The sequence below is a fragment of the Neoarius graeffei genome, chromosome 6 (genome assembly GCF_027579695.1).
Source record: "Neoarius graeffei isolate fNeoGra1 chromosome 6, fNeoGra1.pri, whole genome shotgun sequence".
In the NCBI taxonomy this organism is placed as follows: Eukaryota; Metazoa; Chordata; class Actinopteri; order Siluriformes; family Ariidae; genus Neoarius; species Neoarius graeffei.
In genome coordinates, this window is record NC_083574.1 from 47,465,330 (window position 1) to 47,487,276 (window position 21,947).

The window sequence follows — 21,947 nt, forward strand, 5'->3', positions numbered from 1 at the left end:
TCTTTGGTGTCTTTGTTGCAGCTCTGATTAATGCCCTCCTTGCCCGATCTGTGAGTTTTGGTGGGCGGCCTTGTCAGGTTTGTAGTGGTGCCATATTCTTTCCATTTTGCTATAGTTGATTTAATGGTGCTCCCTGGGATATTCAAAGTTCGGGATAATTTTTATAACCCAACCCTGATCTATACTTCTCCACAACTTTGTCTCTGACTTGTTCGGAGGCTCCTTGGTTTTCACGTTGCTTACTTCGTAGTGTTGCAGAGTCAGGGTCCTTCCAGAACAGGTTGATTTATACAGACATCATGTGACACTTTGATTGCACATAGGTGGATCTTAATCAACTAATTATGTGACTTATGAAGTGAATTGGTTGGACCAGCTCTTATTTAAGGGTTTCATATGAAAGGGGGTGAATACCTATGCACACTCCGGATTTCTGCTTTTTCATCTTAATTATTGTTTGTGTCACAATAAAACAACAATGTGCACTTTTAAAGTAGTAGGCATGTTGTGTAAATCAAATGGTGCTAACCCCCCCAATAATCCATTTTAATTCCAGCTTGTAATGCAACAAAACAGGACAAACACCAAGGGGGATGAATACTTTTGCAAGACACTGTAGACTCCAAGGCATTCAGTAATTTCATACTTTTTCTTTTTATATTATTTAAAATGTAGGAACAATATTGAAAGGGAGTAGACATGCTATACTGGAACAGTATTGTCATATATTCAAGTGTAAGAAAATTGCAAAACAGAGAAAGGGAACAGGAAGTACTGTCTGAGTTTTTTGGCAGTACAGCTCCACGTTTGCAGGAGCGCAGAGTTAAGAGAGGGGAGATTACTGAGGTCTGCTCCAAGGTCCCCCATTCCAAAATGCCAGTTTTGTTTCGAGTATGAGCCATATCATACCCTCTTATCTGCCCCATCTCTCATTTTAAGGCAATTGGCGTTTAGCGTAATATACTGTTTATTCAAGTCTTTGCTGAAGTTCTAGGTCAGGCAGGAGGCGGTCGTATATTCTCCAGTGATTGGACAGCAGGTAGGGAGAGAAACGCCCTCCCCACACACCTTCCAGCATGGTAACAGGCATATCCCAGAACACCAAGCAAGGTCCCTTTCAACACAGTACACAACACCCAGCCAAATCGAGATGGTGGCGCCACACTGCAGGAAAGAGACCATGTGAAACAAGTGATGATAAAATGCAATAAGCATGGAACAGACTTGATCGAACTAAAAATAAAATAATAAATCATACATACACACCTCATGATCTCATGAATATTAAGCTCTTTGTCCCAGTTTTTCTCAATTCCAGGAACATGGCCCATTCCGACCACTCCCACCACCACAGCAGGCACTTCTGTGAAAATATGCAACAGGTACAACATACTTTGTAACACAGTTTTGTTAAATAGATCTTTAAAAGAAAAAGCCAAACCTGTAAAACACATGAATGGGCACTTAAAGGAACAGTCCACCATACTTCCATAATGAAATATGCTCTTATCTGAATTGAGACGAGCTGCTCCGTACCTCTCCGAGCTTTGCGCGACCTCCCAGTCAGTCAGACGCAGTCAGACGCGCTGTCGCTCCTGTTAGTGATGTAGCTAGGCTCAGCATGGCCAATGGTATTTTTTGGGGCTGTAGTTAGATGCGACCAAACTCTTCCGCGTTTTTCCTGTTTACATAGGTTTATATGACCAGTGACATGAAACAAGTTCAGTTACACAAATTGAAACGTAGCGATTTTCTATGCTATGGAAAGTCCGCACTATAATGACAGGCGTATTAACACCTTCTGTGCGCTTCGGCAGCGCATTGATATCTGAGCTCCGTATCAATGCGCTGCCGAAGCGCGCAGAAGGTGTTAGTACGCCTGTCATTATAGTGCCGACTTTCCATAGCATAGAAAATCGCTGCGTTTCAATTTGTGTAACTGAACTTGTTTCATGTCACTGGTCATATAAACCTATGTAAACAGGAAAAACGCGGAAGAGTTTGGTCGCATCTAACTACAGCCCCAAAAAATACCATTGGCCATACTGAGCCTAGCTACATCGCTAACAGGAGCGACAGCGCGTCTGACTGACTGGGAGGTCGCGCAAAGCTCGGAGAGGTACAGAGCAGCTCGTCTCAATTCAGATAAGAGCATATTTCATTATGGAAGTACGGTGGACTGTTCCTTTAACTTTTGATTATGGTGTGCATTTGCAGTGGTATTGTTTCAACAACTTTATGCAATATCACAACATTTATTTCCATCTGAAGTTCCATTAATTTTTTTGCTGAGCTCTTGTCTTGATGAAGGGAGATTCAAACTACTGTATGAAGTCTTCTCCAGCACATCCCAAAGACTTTCAACGGGGTTAAGGTCAGGACTCTGTGATGGCCAATTCATGTGAGGAAATGATTCCTCATGCTCCCTGAACCTCTCTTTCACAATTTGAGCCTTAATTTTATGCCTGTGCCATTAGGGAAGGAAAAAAATCAATTGATGTGATAACCTGGGCCACTCAGTATGTCAGCTGGGTTCATTTTATTGCCCTATAATGTTGCTGAGCCTCAACCTGACCAACTGAAACAACCACAGATCATAACACTGCCTCCAGAGACTTGTACAGTGGCCACTCTGCATGAATCACTTCATGGGCTTCCCTTCTTACCCTGACACACATCACTCAGGAATAGGGTAAATCTGGATTTAGACCACATGACCTTTTTCCATTGCTCCAGAATCCAATCTTTATGCTCACTAGCAAATTGAATCCCTTTCTCCTGACTAGTCTCACCAACAAGTGGTTTTTCTATGCCCACACAGCTCTTTAGTCCCATTCCTGCGAGTTCTCACCGAATTGTATTTGTGGGAATGCTCTTACTTTCACTACTAAACATAGCCGTGAGTTCTACTGTTGATTTATTACGATTAGACTTCACCAAGTGTTTAAGTGATCTCCGATCGCGCTCGTTCAAGATTTTTTCTGATCATATTTCTTCCATGAAGTTGACATTCACTAGAAATTCATCACAATCCTTAACCCAATTCCAGTAATATCAGAAATCTCCTTAGCTGTTTTCTTCACTTAATTCAGGCCAATAATTCGACCCTTCGGAAACACAGTAACATCTTTTCCATGAGCACAGGCTACGTCTTCCAACGTGGTTGTTTAAGAAACGAGAAGCTACTCACTGCATCACTTAGGGTTAAAAGAACTGTTCCCAGCTGAAATATATTAATTACTGAAGTAATTATCCAATCAAAGCCTCATATGTATATTCTTATTTAAATAGCAGCATTTTTTTTTTTTAGCCAGGCAGTGAACATGTGACAAATAAAGGCTTCTTCTAACTCAAGAACAGTAAACTTATAAATTATCTATCAAGTAAAATCTATAAACAATCAAAGTAATTACCTATAATTAATCACTCTGAATCTAAAGACAATATTTTAAACTTTAAAATGTGTTAAATGATTGGAAAGTTCAACAAGAGTGCTCTGAGAGCACAATATCCCCCGCTGGCAACTCGGCCATAACTCTCGTAAAATGCAACTGAATCGAACGAAATTGCAATACGTGTATTACCACCATATAACAAAGAATCCTGCCAAGTTTTGTGAAATTTGTCCAAAAATTGTGAGAGGAGTTGATTTCAGAAGGTGAGTACCCTTCACGGGACGGACGGACATCACCACGACATAATCCCCCCTTTAGGCCTTTCGGCCAGCGGGGGATAAAAATTGTGAGGGAAGTTGATTTCAGAAAGCAAGCACACCTTGATGAAATTGCCAAAGTACAAGTTTGTCAATAAATCAACGAAGCCTTTTGGCAAGTTTGGTGAAATTCCTCCACAAATTGTGAGAGGCGTTGATTTCAGAAGAATGTACACCCTCATGAAATCATCAAAGTTACATAATCAAGGGCCAAAACTCTGGTAAAATTTTCACAAATGAAATTAAATCGCAATATGTGTATTACTATCATACAACAAGGCCTTTTGCCAAGTTTCGAGAAATTCGTCCAAAAATTGAGAGAGGAGTTGATGTCAGAACGTAAGCACACCTTCATGAAATTGTGAAAGTATAATTTTGTTAATCAAGGGCCACAACTCTGGTAAAATGCGACCGAATGCAACAATATGCGTACTACCGGCATATAACAATGCCTTTTGCCAAGTTTGGTGAAATTCCTCCACAAATTGTGAGAGGAGTTGATTTCAGAAGGAAAACACACTCATGAAATTGTCAAAGTATGATTTTGTTAACCAAGGGCCGTAACTCTGGTAAAATGTGACCGAATTGAACGAAATTACAATATGCATATTCCCGCCATATAACAAAGAATCCTGCCAAGTTTTGTGAAATTCCTCCAAAAAGTTGTGAAAGGAGTTGATTTCAGAAGGAAAACACACTCATATGAAATTGTCAAATTATAATTTTGGTAACCAAAGGCCGTAACTCTGGTAAAATGTGACCGAATGTAACAATATGCGTACTACTGACATATAAACAATGCCTTTTGCCAAGTTTGGTGAAATTCCTCCACAAATTGTGAGAGGAGTTGATTTCAGAAGGAAAACACACTCGTATGAAATTGCCAAAGTATAATTTTGTTAACCGAGGGCCGTAACTCTGGTAAAATGTGACCGAATATAACAATATATTTCATGTTTACCTGCTATACCTCAAGTGCCCTTGACTGTTTGGTTATTTGTACCAATTTGTGTGTGTGTGTGTGTGTGTGTGTGTGTGAGTGTTTAGTCTAGTTAATATCTAGAGTGTTTATACTGTTTATATTGTCTGAGTGTTTAGTTTGTCTTGTTCTTATCTAGTGTTTATACTGTTTATTTATTCTGTTTATATTGTCTGAGTGTTTAGTCTATGTCTAGTTCATATCTAGAGTGTTTATACTGTTTATATTGTCTGAGTGTTTAGTCTATGTCTTGTTCTTATCTAGTGTTTATACTGTTTATTCTGTTTATATTGTCTGAGTGTTTAGTCTGTCTTGTTCTTATTTAGTGTTTATACTGTTTATATTGTTTGAGTGTTTCGTCTATGTCTAGTTCCTATCTAGAGTGTTTATACTGTTTATATTGTTTGGTTTTTTTCAATTATTCTATTTTTATTTATTGCATTGCCTGTTTGCACCGTGGGTCAGAGAGGACTGATATTTCATCTGTGCTGTATGTCGAGCATGTATAGCATATTTGACAAAGTTGACTTGAATTGAACGAAATTACAATATACGTATTCCTGCTATATAACAAAGAATCCTGCCAAGTTTTGTGAAATTCCTCCAAAAATTGTGATTTCAGAAGGTGAGCACCCTTCCTAGGATGGACGGACGGACAGACATCGCCTCGCCACGATATAATCCCCCTTCGGGCCTTTTGTCCAGCGGGGGATAAAAACAGATCTGCTCTATGGTGTTTGTTTTATCAGTTACTTGGGTCCCTGCCCTCAGCCTCAAGCCATGTGCATTACTCACTCTGGCCATTAGGTGGCGCCTCCACACAGCGAGCAGCCTGTCGGAGTGTGTGGGTGAGGTAGATGTCTCGCTCTGCAACAATGGTGCGGTGCAATGCGGGAAACTCGCCAATCATCTCTGACATTGTCTGTTCCAGCAGATCCTTCTGTTTGCACTTTTCAACATCCTCTTTACTGACATGGACACAAACACACACACTGATTCACATGCCTTAGCGAATAGAAACTTTGTTAGGGAAAGGCATTAAAAGGTTCAGAACATTACAGTGCAGAGCAAGCGGAGTGTGTCACTTTCATAAAACAATACACACACTTAAGAACGATACAGAGAAACACATATTAGTCACAAATAAAAGATATTTAACAACGGGCTGTCTATATGAAGCCAAGAGTTTAGAGTGAGGCTGGGCTGCAGGTACCTGATGGGGTCAGACAGGAAGCACAAGCCCCAGGCTAGCCGAGCTTTCTGCCACAAGCTCAGAGCAGCAATGGCACGTTTGAACGTCACCGGGATTGGTCTGTCCCCGAGGTGAAACTTACAGAAAGGGACTTTACCTGCCTGTGAGAGAGGAGGAAGGTTTTTTTTTTGCGCTGTGATTCGAGTGCCAGATTGCGACCTTATAAACAAACAAAATCAGGCAGCATACTATATTAAAAAACACCATCTGCTGCCTCATCATCAGAATCAGGAACTTGTGTGAATACATGGGAGCGTGTCTATGCCAACCTCTTTGAAGGCTTCTCTAAACTCTCCTCCAGGCGCCATGCCCAGCTGTTCAGTGATGTGAGCAGAGACTTTTAGCAGCAGGATCTGCATGAGGCCCGACATCACGCCATTCTGATGAAGCAAAACGGAGCCAAGAGGGAGAGAATGTGAACGAGGGACGTGTTATGATTCACAGGACACCACAGTCTGCTGTACAGCTCACCTGTTTGATGGCCTGCTGAACCTTCTCCAGGTTGATGTCCTTGGCCTCCTTGAGCAGCGTTTTTTCGTCCATCTTTAGCATGGACACTCTGTACTGGCACAGCTCCACCACCACCACGTCTGGCTGCACTGCACGGATCATCTGAAATGAATAAACAAGCATAGAAATTCAGAAATGTGTCATGGAGTATGCCAAATGGTCATGTTTTGAATCCTTCGGACAACCTGTGATCGGAACTGAAGTCCACGTGCACAAACCGAAGAATACAAATGAGCTTAAAAATGTTCTGCATAGAGGAGTGAACCAAGATCCCTCTAGAAAGGTCTTCCACCTCGTGTTACACATTACAGTTTTAGTCATTGTATGACCTCACTTGAAAAACAGTCAGTGCGTTTACATGCACATAGAGAGAATCGAATTTCTGCCGTTGCTCGACTGAAATCGAAGTTCAAAATGCCATGTATACACCTTAATTCGGCTGAAATTGAACCGAACTTGATTTCTTGGAATTGAGCTACACGACCTAGTTTATGCGATTTCTGCCGAGCTACTTAGTGCATGTAACCCTATCGAGCTACGTATTCGAGCAACTTACTTCAGCACTGCCCCTTCTGGAAGTGACGAGTGACAAGTCCACAAGGGAAACACAACAGCCTCGGTCGGCATGACAACGAATCATGACAACGGCATGAATCTTTTCTTTTTGTGGCATTGTTTGCACTGTTAAAATTTAGCTCACTTACTGTATCACCAAATACATCTGTACAGCTGTTGCATAGCTGTGAATTGTGTACATAAACAAGTCATTGTATTTGTGTGTGTGTATATACACACACAAATATATGTCCAACATCTGACGAATGTCAATAAAAACAAAACAATTGAACTTTGTGTGTTTATTAAGACATAAGTTAAATTGTAAGCAAAAAAATATATATATATTTTTTTGTAAGCAAAAAATGGACTTTAGAAAAATATTATTGTGCAAAATAAGTTGTCTTACAAAACAGTGGTCTGCGCCGGACAGTTTGTAGCCATACAGTCTGTTAGAGCAAGCCTAACAGCTTGAACACGGAACTGCCAGTGTTGCCAGATTGGGGGGTTTTAAGTGCATTTTAGCGGATTTGAACATGTTTTGGGCTCGAATACGTCAGCAGTATCTGGCAACACTATAGCTCTTCTTCATGACGACAACGGGAAGTGTACCAACACGATGGGGCGTGTAGTGCCACGTGTGGCTCGGGTGCACAATAGCCCGATTTCACTTGTGCATGTAGGATTGGATTTCTCTGGCACCCCTGCTGGGACCCTTTGCTCGATTACTGACAGTAGCTCGATTTGGACGTGCATGTAAACGTACCGAGTGCTATACTGTAATAGTCAATGCTCTACGGTGAGAGAAGTTTCTTCCGTTTCCCCCTGCAGAGGGGCCTAAGGTTGTGCTTGCTGGGGGGGGGGGGGGGAGACAGAGAAACTACTGCTGAAAGCTGGTGTTAAAAAAACAAACAAGCTGTGAAGTGTGGAGGCTGTAAACACATTTGTGGACAAATTTGGTGGTGAGGAAATTCTACATAGCTGAAAACTACTGAAGAATAACTATCACACATACACTTAAGCACAGTGAAAGTTCTGCATTTAACCCATCTGAAGCAGTGAACACACACATGCACACACAGGTGAGCAACGAGTACACACACACACACACACACACAGTGGGCAGCCATGCTGCAGTGCCCAGAGAGCAGTCGGGAGTTAGGTGCCTCGCTCAAGGGCACTTCAGCCCCAGGCTGCCCCATGTTAACCTAACTACATGTCTTTGGACTGTGGGGGAAACCGGAGCACCCGGAGGAAACCCACGCAGACACGGGGAGAACATGCAAACTCCGCACAGAAAGGCCCTCGCCGGCCACGGGGCTCGAACCCAGAACCTTCTTGCTGTGACAACCACTACACCACCGTGCCGTCCCTAAAGGTGACACGCTCACCTCATAGCAAGATAATTCGGGGTTTGAACCTGTCGGTCAACGGGGCCTTTCTGTCTGTGCGGAGTTTGCATGTTCTCCTCATGCCCATGTGGGTTTCCTCTGGGTGCTCCAGTTTCCTCCCACAATTCAAAGATATGCAGATTAGGTCACCTGGCTATTCTAAATTAGGGTGTACCCCGCCTCTCGTGACAGATAAGTAGTATTAAAAAAAAAAATGGATGGACGGATGGATGAATGAAAGAAAACTACTGAGTCACAGTTGAGTCTGTTTAGAAATTCACCAGAAGGTATAGTGCATCTTGAACACCTCTGGCTTGTATGGAATTCAGACAAGTCCTTCAAAGCACCCTTCCCTGACTGCAAAAAGAATCAAGAATCAAGTCAACATTTTCAAAAAATAAAAATATCAAGTGAACATAAAGAATCAAATCACGGCTCTCGAGCTATTTCAAAGTCATTCACTAATAACGAGGACCTCCATCTATTTTCAGTGAGTCAGTGTGCTCAAGCATGGCTCACTAAATAAGAGTCGATTCTATTGACTCTCAAATTGCTAATTTGTTGATCTACACCTCCTGAATTTTTTACACTGTGCAAACTTTCTTGACCTTATGATAATCAAAATAGCACTGTACAGTACTTGGCAGTGTTTGTTATAACTTTAAATAACAAAGCGCTATTTTGATTTGCATTGAGAAATACAGCAAGTCTTGCTTTACGAATATTATTGTGCCTGCCGTATCTGAATTTCAAGGAGAACTGAAGGCAAATTTTTTATTATCAAAATTCTATTTCTCATTTTATTAAATATCGGAATGCATTTTTGATCGCTATTTTGTCACTGCTATAGCACATTACGAGTAGTCTGGTTAACACCAGACCATATCACAAGTGAAATATGGTCTGGAATCCGCCTATTGAATTTCTCGTAGGGGAGGTGTGGTTTATAATTGTCAACGGCCGTTTATTGGACATTGCGAATGTCTATCATTTGGCGTATACGTAGCCCATGGCCAATCATGGCAGTTGTACCCGGTGACGTAGTTAGAGCGACGAAGAAAGACTAACGCCAAGCGCTGTTCTTTTTTTAAAACAAACTTTCGCTCTAAACTACTCAGAACAGTGTCTAAAGCTTGATCGAAAGTTTGGTTCGTATCGCTCGCCGCCATGTTAAATGTGATCCGTAAACAGTCCCAAATAAACTACAAGCTTCCGTTTGTCGAGTAGGACGCGTCACCGTCTTTCCACCCCTCCCCACTCTCTGATTGGCTCCCTAACTCAGGCGAGCCTTTAGACCATAGGTGGCCAACCCATGGCTCGCGAGCCGCATGTGGCTCTTTGCCTGGTGTCATGCGGCTCTCACCTTCACGTCCAAGTTGGTGTTCGTTTGTGGTTTTATGTGCGTTTTCGCTTCACTGCAGTTAATTACGGTTATTTTATTAAAGGTGCTTCGCTTGGTTTCATTACGGTATTTTCACATCATGACAAATGCGCAGGTGCGTGAGATATGCTAAATTTCAGATCTCAAAATGGCAGGGAAAAAATGCACTTCAAAAAGAAAATATGAAGATGAAAACAGGACGTTTTTAACAGAGTGGGAGGATTTATATTTTTTCGTTGAACATTATGGCAAGCCATTTTGCCTTCTATGTCAGTCGTCATTGTCGCATTTCAAGGCTTCAAATCTTCAGCATCACTTCAGCTCACTACATGCTAAAATCGACCAGGACTTTCCGAAAGGGAGTGAACTTCGTAAACACAAGTTAATCACATTAAAAAGTCAATCACAAAAGCAGGTACAGCTCTTCAAAAAAATTTACAAAACAATCAGAGACAGTAACACATGCATCGTATAAACTGGCTTGGAACATTGCGCGGGCTAAAAAGCCATACAATGAAGGGGAGTTCGTTAAAAAATGCATAACTGACGCTGTTGAAATCTTGTGTCCTGAAAATGACCAACTAAAACGCATGGCATCGGACCTCCAACTGTCCCGCCACACGGTAGAGCACAGAATATCAGACATGATGAGAAGGTGTCCAAACTTTTGGCATGTAGTGTATATACATTATGTATTTGTTCATTTGTTTTCCAGTTATCAATTTGTGTGTGCGTGTGTTCTTCTTTCAAAAATTTGAGCATTGTATTATATTTTATCTATATTTGCACTTGCACTGATCACTGTTCCCAGTGCCTATGGAGCTTGTACTGTTTGAGGAAATTAAATTAGCACTTTGTAATTTCCATTTTCCGACTGACTGTATTTATGTGAATACTTATTTATTTGAATGCAGGTCATGCAATTGAGAATTCAAGCTGAATCAAAATGGCTTTTGCATTTTCGATGTTAAACAGGTAACTCCAAAATGCACTAGAATACAGGAAATTGCATCTAAGAAATCCAAAATTTTTCGGGGGAGGCCCCCCGGAACCCCCCCCAATGGGGGGAATCCCCACATGTAAACAATGTCTGCCTTTGTGCCCCACTTACAATTTTCTTCACCAGTCGCCACTGTTGAAAATGACTGGCCTGTGGTCTTGGTACTGCAGTAAATGTATCATTATCATGTTGGTGTGGGGCATTGGTTAAGTTGGAGTGTGACATCAATGTGGCTGTGTGTGTCCGCGCGTGCAGAAGGAAGGGTAATATTTGTGTGCCCATGTTCATGTGCCGATGTGGCTCTTTGCCGTAACACAGTAAGAATTGTGGCTCTTGGGCTCCGACTGGTTGGCCACCCCTGCTTTAGACCATAGTTTCCATGCTGTCTTTTCAGATCGGAACGATTGTGCAAAGCAGCATGGGATTTCCCAGGCTACGTTACGAGTGTTTGAAATATGCTATATAATATACATCAGTCCATGTGTCAAAGTAATGGCTGTAAACGAGATTCGCCGAGACCTCTGCGAGACATCGTAGGACGGAAGTAAAACGTACAGCGGAAATCAAAGTGACTGACATCTGCCAACGTTGTCAAAAGACGCGCGCACCCTCTTTCGAATGCTGACGTAACCAAGCTGGAAGTTTTGTTTGTTTTGATAGCAATCAGGAAAGTTTGAAAAAAAGTAGGCAGTAATCGTCATTTAAACTCGTTTTTGTGCAATATTTCATTTGGAAAACAGTTTTCAAAATGGCAGCGCTAACACGTCACGTTTCGAAGTCTCGCACAAGTCTCGTGAAGATCGCGCGGATAAGCGACGCCCGCCGTGGACCAAACAAACTAAATTCAACATGGCTAAAAACCGAATAGGCCGATAAGTATAACATTTAATTGCAATTACAGTAGTTGCCAATACAAGTCACGATACAAGGTTACTAAAACCGAAAATGTAATTGAATAAACACGTTAATTAAGAAATAAAGCAAGTTTAAAAATGACTTCAGTTCTCCTTTAAAGGCAAGGTAGGCAAGTTTGGAAAAACAGCATGAGTAAGCAAGATTTTGAAAGTATCCGACCGAAAATTCCCCTCCCTTTCATTTAGCGCTCCCTCCAAAGCCAACCTTCCAATACACATGAACTCGCACTGCCTGATTACTGCCAGAGAGTGTGTGTGTGTGTGTGTGTGTGTGGGGGGGGGGGGGGGGGGGGAGTGTAGAGCATCGCTATCATATCTAACTACCTCATGTCTCGTTCACGTGTAAGAAAAACATTATCATAATGAATGTAAACAGTGAACATGGCAATTGTTATTACCCACAGCTGGCAACAAGCTCGCTAGCTTTAGCAATATGTCTGCCTAGCCTTGTGGAAGACTCCAGTCATGCGCAATTGATGTTCGTCCTTCGGGGTCGAAGATAACCACGACTTCAATTTTTCGACTGCTGAGTGGGATCCCGGCGGCACGGTGGTGTAGTGGTTAGCGCTGTCACCTCACAGCAAGAAGGTCCGGGTTCGAGCCCCGTGGCCGGCAAGGGCCTTTCTGTGTGGAGTTTGCATGTTCTCCCCGTGTCCGCGTGGGTTTCCTCCGGGTGCTCCGGTTTCCCCCACAGTCCAAAGACATGCAGGTTAGGTTAACTGGTGACTCTAAATTGAGCGTAGGTGTGAATGTGAGTGTGAATGGTTGTCTGTGTCTATGTGTCAGCCCTGTGATGACCTGGCGACTTGTCCAGGGTGTACCCCGCCTTTCACCCGTAGTCAGCTGGGATAGGCTCCAGCTTGCCTGCGACCCTGTAGAACAGGATAAAGCGGCTAGAGATAATGAGATGAGATGAGTGGGATCCCTGCTATCTGCAGTGTGCTGGCCAGGGTGAGGTGAAACAGGCTGGTTTTGAGGCACCTTTTCTAGCCCCTTCCTCCATGGAGGCGAGTAGAGCGAATCCTAAACAGAGCTGCTCAGACATCCGGGGGGCTGCCGAACTCTGTTGCTGCTTCGTTCCAGTAGAGTGAGACCCTATGCCCTGGGTCGCCTGCGTGCAGGTTCGTGACTACAGCTTCCAGTGTTTCTGCACCTGCTGCTTCGCCACTTGCCCATCGCCACAGGACTTGAATTTAAAGTCATGGTTTGCGCGTGACTTGGATTAGAGTGAGGGAGAGTTGCACAGCCGTCAGCCTCACTCTTGTTCTGACCTAACTGGGTCCAGGGGCAAGACGGAATCAAGACAGCTGGAGGTAGGTCAGAACACAGTGGATGGTGTTCTACATGTTGCACTGTGCCCTGATCACGCTCCACAAATGCTTTGCTGGGTCCACCTTCCTGCCCGTTGAACCACCAGATAGTGGTTTCCTCCATGCAGTCTGCCGAGTCCAGTCTTCAGTGGTAACCCTGACCTGGGGGGAGTGAGGCGTTGCTAGTGCTTGCTCAAGGCACCACTCCAGGCTAGTGGAGGGAAGGAGACACCTTACTACTCCATTGCATGGCGGTCAAGGACGGCACATGCCCACCACCCCATACGCACAATTAATTCATGGGCAGAGTGCACGCAAGTAGACAGGTTGGCTATCCAATCATTTCATTCAGACTGCATGAAATAACTGGACAGGCTTTTTACTTTTCTTTTTAGTTTAAGCCAATTTTTATCCCCCACTGGCCAAAAGCCCCCGAAGGAGGATTAGATCATGGCGATGTTCGTCCACCTGTCCCGGGAAGGGTGCTCACCTTCTGAGATCAACTCCTCTCACAATTTTTGGAGGAATTTCACAAAACTTAACAGGATTCTTTGTTATATGTCGGTAATACGCATATTGTAATTTCGTTCAATTCAGTCTCATTGTACCAGAGTTACAGCCCTTGATTACCAAACTTGTACTTTGACAATTTCATGAGGCTGTATTAAGCACTTATAGCATAGATATAGTTGCCAGCGGGGGATATTGTGCTCTCAGAGCACTCGTTTTCTTTTTATTTGCAGAGCATTTGATTTATTCGTTTCTGTTGGGATGTAAAGAGAACTTCAAGAAATAAACAAGAGTGCTCTGAGTGAATATCCCCCGCTGGCAACTATATCTATGCTATAAGTGCTTAATACAGCCTCATGAAATTGTCAGAGTACAAGTTTGGTAATCAAGGGCTGTAACTCTGGTACAATGAGACTGAATTGAACGAAATTACAATATGCGTATTACTGACATATAACAAAGAATCCTGTTAAGTTTTGTGAAATTCCTCCAAAAATTGTGAGAGGAGTTGATTTCAGAAGGTGAGCGCCCTTCCCGGGACAGACGGACGGACATCACCACGACAATCCTCCTTTGGGCCTTTCGGCTAGTGGGGGATAAAAATCTCATCTCATTATCTCTAGCCGCTTTATCCTTCTACAGGGTCGCAGGCAAGCTGGAGCCTATCCCAGCTGACTACGGGTGAAAGGCGGGGTACACCCTGGACAAGTCGCCAGGTCATCACAGGGCTGACACATAGACACAGACAACCATTCACACTCACATTCACACCTACGGTCAATTTAGAGTCACCAGTTAACCTAACCTGCATGTCTTTGGACTGTGGGGGAAACCGGAGCACCTGGAGGAAACCCACGCGGACACGGGGAGAACATGCAAACTCCACACAGAAAGGCCCTCGCCGGCCACGGGGCTCGAACCCAGGACCTTCTTGCTGTGAGGCGACAGCGCTAACCACTACACCACCGTGCCGCCCCGGGGATAAAAATGTTTCTAAAATAAACTGCCTACCCTGCCTTTAACTTTCATAAACATACAAAATGTAAAGACGACTCATCTATTCAACCTCAAATCACCTTACTAAAACACTACGAAACATTATTTTAACAAGCAGCAACTGTGGTCAGACTCTCATACTGTAGTCAACACACACATTAACATTCTCACTAAAACTGGCTCTCTCTATACATGTTGGGGTAAACTTCACTGGATGTTTGTCGATTAAAGTGCATATCACGGGTAAATTCAGGAGCAAAATCAATGTAATTCTCCTATTTTATATTAAACTTTGGTCAAATATCTGCCACATTTTGCGCAATTTTTTTTACTTTGCGCAATACCAGAAAAATTCAGTTGAAATCAAGCCATTTGAGGCGAATTGGTCCGCCTCTGAAAAAACTTGCCATTTGGATTTCCCGGGAAACATTGATTTTCGTGACGTCGCGTGCGGGACGCCTCCCTCTGAATCCTACGTCAGCGCTGGTTTGTTTATGAGAAAACGACCTGGTGGTTTTCTGCAAATTTCTTCAACGTTATCGCGTAATTATTAAAATGGTTAACAGATGTATCGTAGGAGGGTGTAGCAACACCAATCATGATGGGATTAGTACTCATCGTTTTCCAAAAGACCGGACAATGAGAGAGAAATGGGAGCGCTTGGTCTACACAGGCTGTGCACTGAAACCGTGCAAAGCTCGCGCAGCCTGCTGGCGCTTCCGCAGGTGACGTCACGAATCTGGCTCCAGACTCCCTTGGGATTTTTCCAGATGCGTTTTGTTATTTTATTTTTTTCTGCTGTAGACAGATGGCCTTGTGCAAAATTACCCTTCTGGATGAGTGTGTAAAGGGGCATACTTTCATATAAAAACAAAAAGAAATTGGTCCAGAATCTGCACTTTAAAGGGGCACCAAATATAATATATACAGTTGCTGATGTGACAAAGTAACATATTCTTAAGTATTCTATCAAATTTATGTACTAGAAAACAACGAAATATCTTGGTAATTGTAAATATAATACTTTATACGCTAAACCGCACAAGAGTCGCCATTTTTAAAAGACCGTGACGTCAGCGCTACCCACTGCACTAGCGGAACTCTCCGAAATAGAGGAGATAAGCGTGTAATCATGGCGTCGGGCGCATCAAGTGAAAGCGACAGCTCTGTCGAATCATACGAAGAGATCCCGCAAGACACACTGCAAGCAGGCTATGGCTTAGAAGGGTACCAGTTTGAACCTAGGAGAGGTACTATGTAGTGGAAGTTCATTATTGTCTAACTATTAAAGCTATTTTAAGTTCGTTTCTTAAGACAATGATTTTTTAAGATGTTACCTTGTTAACAGTTTCGGCGAGAATCTTCCGCCTTCTTCAAAACAGTCACCAGATGTCGAGTGGTGACGTGCCTTATCAGCTGATGTTACGCTACGGAGGCGTGAATGTCCCGCCCAATTTGACAGGTAGTTCATGCCTCCTGCTGTCAGGTCGCTCCCCCAGGACACATCTGGTGACTGTTTTGAAGAAGGTGGAAGATTCTCGCCGAAACTGTCAACAAGGTAACATCTTAAAAAATCCTTGTCTTAAGAAACGAACTTAAAATAGCTAGGAGAGGTACTCTCGACTCCGGTGATGAAATAAGAGAAGAAAGCTCGGATGACGGCGAGAATGAGACTGATGCTGACCATGGGCATGGCGAGCGTGGGGCAGAGCGTCTGCGTGCAGGTGACACGGCGTGGTGCTCGTGCGGAAAATGTAACGTGGAGTTGCTCACGAGTCCAGCAGAATTTATTTGCTGCAATGAGATAGGCGCCACCCGTGGACTTGCGAAATCGTCACAAGAGGCAGAAACAGGTATTTCACACGTGCTATTCCCAACCTCAATGAGCCAACACAACTGGGCACATACATACAGTGGGGCAAAAAAGTATTTAGTCAGTCACCAATTGTGCAAGTTCTCCCACTTAAAAAGATGAGAGAGGCCTGTAATTTTCATCATAGGTATACCTCAACTATGAGAGACAGAATGAGAAAAAAAAATCCAGAAAATCACATTGTCTGATTTTTAAAGAATTTATTTGCAAATTATGGTGGAAAATAAGTATTTGGTCAATAACAAAAGTTCATCTCAATACTTTGCCCTTTGTTGGCAATGACAGATGTCAAACGTTTTCTGTAAGTCTTCACAAGGTTTTCACACACTGTTGCTGGTATTTTGGCCCATTCCTCCATGCAGATCTCCTCTAGAGCAGTGATGTTTTGGGGCTGTCGCTGGGCAACACGGACTTTCAACTCCCTCCAAAGATTTTCTATGGGGTTGAGATCTGGAGACTGGCTAGGCCACTCCAGGACCTTGAAATGCTTCTTACGAAGCCACTCCTTCGTTGCCCGGGCGGTGTGTTTGGGATCATTGTCATGCTGAAAGACCCAGCCACATTTCATCTTCAATGCCCTTGCTGATGGAAGGAGGTTTTCACTCAAAATCTCACGATACATGGCCCCATTCATTCTTTCCTTTACACGGATCAGTCGTCCTGGTCCCTTTGCAGAAAAACAGCCCCAAAGCATGATGTTTCCACCCCCATGCTTCACAGTAGGTATGGTGTTCTTTGGATGCAACTCAGCATTCTTTCTCCTCTAAACACGACAAGTTGAGTTTTTACCAAAAAGTTCTATTTTGGTTTCATCTGACCATATGACATTCTCCCAATCCTCTTCTGGATCATCCAAATGCTCTCTAGCAAACTTCAGATGGTCCTGGACATGTACTGGCTTAAGCAGGGGGACCCGTCTGGCACTGCAGGATTTGAGTCCCTGGCAGCGTAGTGTGTTACTGATGGTAGCCTTTGTTACTTTGGTCCCAGCTCTCTGCAGGTCATTCACTAGGTCCCCCCGTGTGGTTCTGGGATTTTTGCTCACCGTTCTTGTGATCATTTTGACCCCACGGGGTGAGATCTTGCGTGGAGCCCCAGATCGAGGGAGATTATCAGTCGTCTTGTATGTCTTCCATTTTCTAATAATTGCTCCCACAGTTGATTTCTTTACACCAAGCTGCTTACCTATTGCAGATTCAGTCTTCCCAGCCTGGTGCAGGTCTACAATTTAGTTTCTGGTGTCCTTTGACAGCTCTTTGGTCTTGGCCATAGTGGAGTTTGGAGTGTGACTGTTTGAGGCTGTGGACAGGTGTCTTTTATACTGATAACGAGTTCAAACAGGTGCCATTAATCCAGGTAACGAGTGGAGGACAGAGGAGCCTCTTAAAGAAGTTGTTACAGGTCCGTGAGAGCCAGAAATCTTGCTTGTTTGTAGGTGACCAAATACTTATTTTACCGAGGAATTTACCAATTAATTCATTAAAAATCCTACAATGTGATTTCCTGGATTCTTTCCCCCCATTCTGTCTCTCATAGTTGAAGTGTACCTATGATGAAAATTACAGGCCTCTCTCATCTTTTTAAGTGGGAGAACTTGCACAATTGGTGGCTGACTAAATACTTTTTTGCCCCACTGTACGTCATGAGTGTTACGCAGAGAAAATGAACGTGCATTCTGATTGGATAAAATTAATATCATGGCGGGCTGTTCAAACTGCGGAAATAGTTTGCTCGAGCTACTTTCAAAACACTATAACTTTCCAACCTTAGAACAAAAAACTTTTGTAAGTCTTGAATAAGGTTCATCAATGTGTGTTTTATTGTTATATTTACTCTATATATTGCCCTCTGTTCCCCTTTAAGGTTGCACTGTGTGATTAACGGCAGCAGTCGGTTGTGATTCATGTTAATGTTGCAGCAGCATTTGTTCGTCAGAAGGTTGTAACATCTTTAAGAACTAAATTGTATTTTTCTATGGTACTAAACCAGCATGTATTCAAACTGCTTTAATGAAAAGCACTTGTTTTTACAGTCACAGTTCTCTGTAAAAACTAACTAAACCGGGGTGGATTTCCCAAAAGCCTCTTAACGCTAAGAGCATCTTAACTAGGAGAGAGAGTGTTCATTGTGCTGCTCGCTCTACCATTTAACGATGAGCTTTGTGCTACGATGCTTTTGGGAAACTCGGCACTGATTTATACCCTAATAATGTCCATTGTTTCAATAACAAACAAGAATCCAGTCGACTGGCTGCAGTCCAAGTTCTTAGTCGTGTGCTCCACTGGAGTGCTCTTATAATAAAAAGTGTAATAATCTATATCCAATTAAATGCAAACTACTCAAGAGCAATCTACATTACTAAAACGATTATAAAAAGAATACACTTTTCTCAATAAGACCGTTAACAAAGAGTTACTCTTAGAGCAGACTATCAGTCTAGCTTCACGACTCTTCGAGTGGCTTTTAAGACCCTCACCGTGGTAACATCTTTCTTGCTGCTGTCGCTGAAGTGAGCCGTGCCCACTAAATAGACCACGCTGCCTTCTGGTGTAGTGAGCCGAGTCACAGTGTCTGGTAGGTCAGGGTCGGTCTGCCTCCGCTGAGCCCGCATCTGCCACAGCACCTCAACTGCCTCCATGTCCGCTAGAGAGAGAGAGTGCAAGGTATCAATGGAAGTTTCCAGTACACGCACCAGTATTCAAACATTAGTTGTGCATTTGGCCGAGACGAAACACGTTGCAAAACGTTTTGTAAACTTGACTATTTAGTAAAATAACTAAAACTCACAGAGTTCAAGTGAATACCGTTGCTGTGTGTCATCCTCTGATATACCAACTGCTTCCTCCTATATACAAAGAAGAAAAATATTAATAAATAAAACAGGAACATTATAACTTGTTTTAAAAATGAGCAAGTGTTACAACACTATAGCCCGCCTGAATACATGGTGTAACTCAGGTTTACTTCTCAATGAAGATCTTTTTTTGACAATAGATCACGTTTTAATTATAAAGTCCTTCCCACGCCATATGGCGCTGCCAATCTCCGTTTCCGTAGCCCTCGGCCTCTCTCCTATTACATAGCTAGGGTTACAGTGGGGGGCTCGTCCTCTGGTAACCGTGAGAGTTTGACTCCCCACTTGCATCTGTATTGCAGCGTGCCTTGCCAGACGGCAGTAGGTACCATTTTTGACGGTCTTTTGTATGACCCGACCGTGAATAGAACTTGCGATCTCCCAATCGAGCGGCGGACACGCTAACCACTAGGCCAACTCGTGGTTTTTTAATTATAAACCATCAACAGAACTACTGTACTGTGGTGTGGTAGTGTGAGTATGGCAGTATCAAACCACTGCATGACAACAAAAGTGACAAGAGAGAAATAGATCACTTTTTAAAGTCAGCATCAATAATATCATCTCATCTCATTATCTCTAGCTGCTTTATCCTGTTCTACAGGGTCGCAGGCAAGCTGGAGCCTATCCCAGCTGACTACGGGCGAAAGGCGGGGTACACCCTGGACAAGTCGCCAGGTCATCACAGGGCTGACACATAGACACAGACAACCATTCACACTCACATTCACACCTACGGTCAATTTAGAGTCACCAGTTAACCTAACCTGCATGTCTTTGGACTGTGGGGGAAACCGGAGCACCCGGAGGAAACCCACGCGGACACGGGGAGAACATGCAAACTCCGCACAGAAAGGCCCTCGCCGGCCACGGGGCTCGAACCCGGACCTTCTTGCTGTGAGGCGACAGCACTAGCATCAATAATAATAATACACAAAAATGTAAACCTGTAAATATTGAGGCACAGCATTAAAAACTACCTTGGTCTTTGTAGCCTTCATGATTCCTTCAAGACGACAGGAAAGACTTTTACAGAACAGTGAAAATTAAATAATGCTGTTCTTGTTAAAGGTTGGGTAGCACGGTGGTGCAGTGGTTAGCACTGTTGCCTCACAGCAAGAAGGTTCTGGGTTTGAGCCCAGCGGCTGACTGGGACGTTTGTGTGTGGAGTTTGCATGTTCTCTGCATGGGTTTCCCCCACAGTCCAAAAACATGCGGTTAGGTTAACTGGCTACTCTAAACTGCCCATAGGTGTGAATGGTTGAAACTCTGATGAAGTCAGATCGGTTGCGTCACTGCAGTGTAGTAGTTAAAGGTCACAAAATCGTGGCGTTTGTACAAAATTTTTAATCGCCATTTTGTTGCCAGCGTGCATCAGGACTGGAATTCCTGGGACCAGGTGGTTTTTACTTTCACAGGAGAAGGAGCAGGAAGTCTGATACAGAAAGACCATTTGTTTATGTTAATCCCATGGGACGGGCCCAAGTAAAAGTGACTATGCATTTTATTTTCTTCTTCTTTTGGCTGCTCCCGATTAGGGGTCACCACAGCGGATCTTTCGTCTCCATCGCTCCCTGTCTTCCGCATCCTTCTCTACCACACCTGCCACTTTCATGTCCTCTCTCACCACATCCATGTATCTCCTCTTTGGCCTTCCTCGTTTTCGTTTGCCTGGCAGCTCCATCCTCAACATTCTCCTTCCAACATGCTCTGCATCTCTTCTCAGGATGTGCCCAGACCATCTCAGTCTCATCTCTCTTAGCTTAATTCCCAAGCTCTCCACATGTGCTGTCCCTCTGATGTGCTCGTTCCTTATCCTGTCCAACCTCGTCACTCCCATCGCAAACCTTAACATCCTCAACTCCGCCACCTCCAATTTTGCCTCCTGTCTCTTCGTTAAGGGGACGGTCTCCAATCCATACATCACAGCTGGTCTCACTACTGTCTTATACAGCTTACCTTTTGCTGGGACTTTCCTATCACAAATGACTCCTGAAATCCTTCTCCAACTGCTCCACCCTGCCTGCACTCGCTTTCTCACCTCACTATTGCAGCCCTAAATTGAGACATCTTACCCAGTCTCCCTGTATTACAACTTTTAAATCACATCTTTAAAGCTCATTTTGACACTGTAGCATTTAGGAGTGTTCGATGTTTTAGGACATCTTGTTTATGCTGGGCATACACTGTGCGATTTTTGGCCCGATTTTGACACGATTTTCACTTGTACGACTATTTTGGAGACCGGGCCGAGTTTTGGCTCAATCATGCATCTCGGATCGTGTAGTATACATGGGGTAACGACAAGCGATTAACACCTCACGACCTCCTCCCGATCGATCGGATGAAAATCAAACCTGTTTGAAATCCTGAGCATCGCATCCGAGCATCGCATAGTGTGAGAACAGGAATCGTAAGCTGCGTGCTGTTTACCCCTGCGATTCACTCGTACAGTGTGAGCAGCAGCTGAATACCGCGATTGGAAAAAAAAAAAAAAATCGCACAGTGTCTGCCCAGCTTTAGTTTTAATTGTTTTTAAAACACACCATTTTAAAAAGTTTTAATTGTTGTTGATTTCTTTGTTATTACTTGCATTTCTTGTCTGATGCATTACTACTTCTTAATCAGGTTTCAAAACCCTTATTCCTTACTAAGGCGACTCATTTTAGATTTTTCGGATCGCGGATCCGCCGACGGCAGTTAAATACTA

The 21,947-nt window shown here is 43.4% G+C and overlaps 1 protein-coding gene across 2 annotated transcripts in view; it reads right to left on the reverse strand.

Annotated features, from left to right (window-relative positions):
- Window positions 1–705: 705 nt before the first annotated feature.
- Window positions 706–21,947, reverse strand: part of trabd (TraB domain containing) — a 29,978-nt gene continuing 8,736 nt past the window's right edge. For both annotated transcript variants that reach the window (XM_060923743.1, XM_060923744.1), the window contains exons 3-10: window positions 19,171–19,228; window positions 18,860–19,026; window positions 6,415–6,555; window positions 6,213–6,323; window positions 5,905–6,044; window positions 5,487–5,659; window positions 1,267–1,363; window positions 706–1,164 (exon numbers count right to left, since the gene is read on the reverse strand). In XM_060923743.1, coding sequence (XP_060779726.1) covers window positions 996–1,164; window positions 1,267–1,363; window positions 5,487–5,659; window positions 5,905–6,044; window positions 6,213–6,323; window positions 6,415–6,555; window positions 18,860–19,026; window positions 19,171–19,228 — 1,056 coding nt within the window. In that variant the 3' untranslated portion in view covers window positions 706–995. The remainder of the gene's footprint in view (window positions 1,165–1,266; window positions 1,364–5,486; window positions 5,660–5,904; window positions 6,045–6,212; window positions 6,324–6,414; window positions 6,556–18,859; window positions 19,027–19,170; window positions 19,229–21,947) is intronic.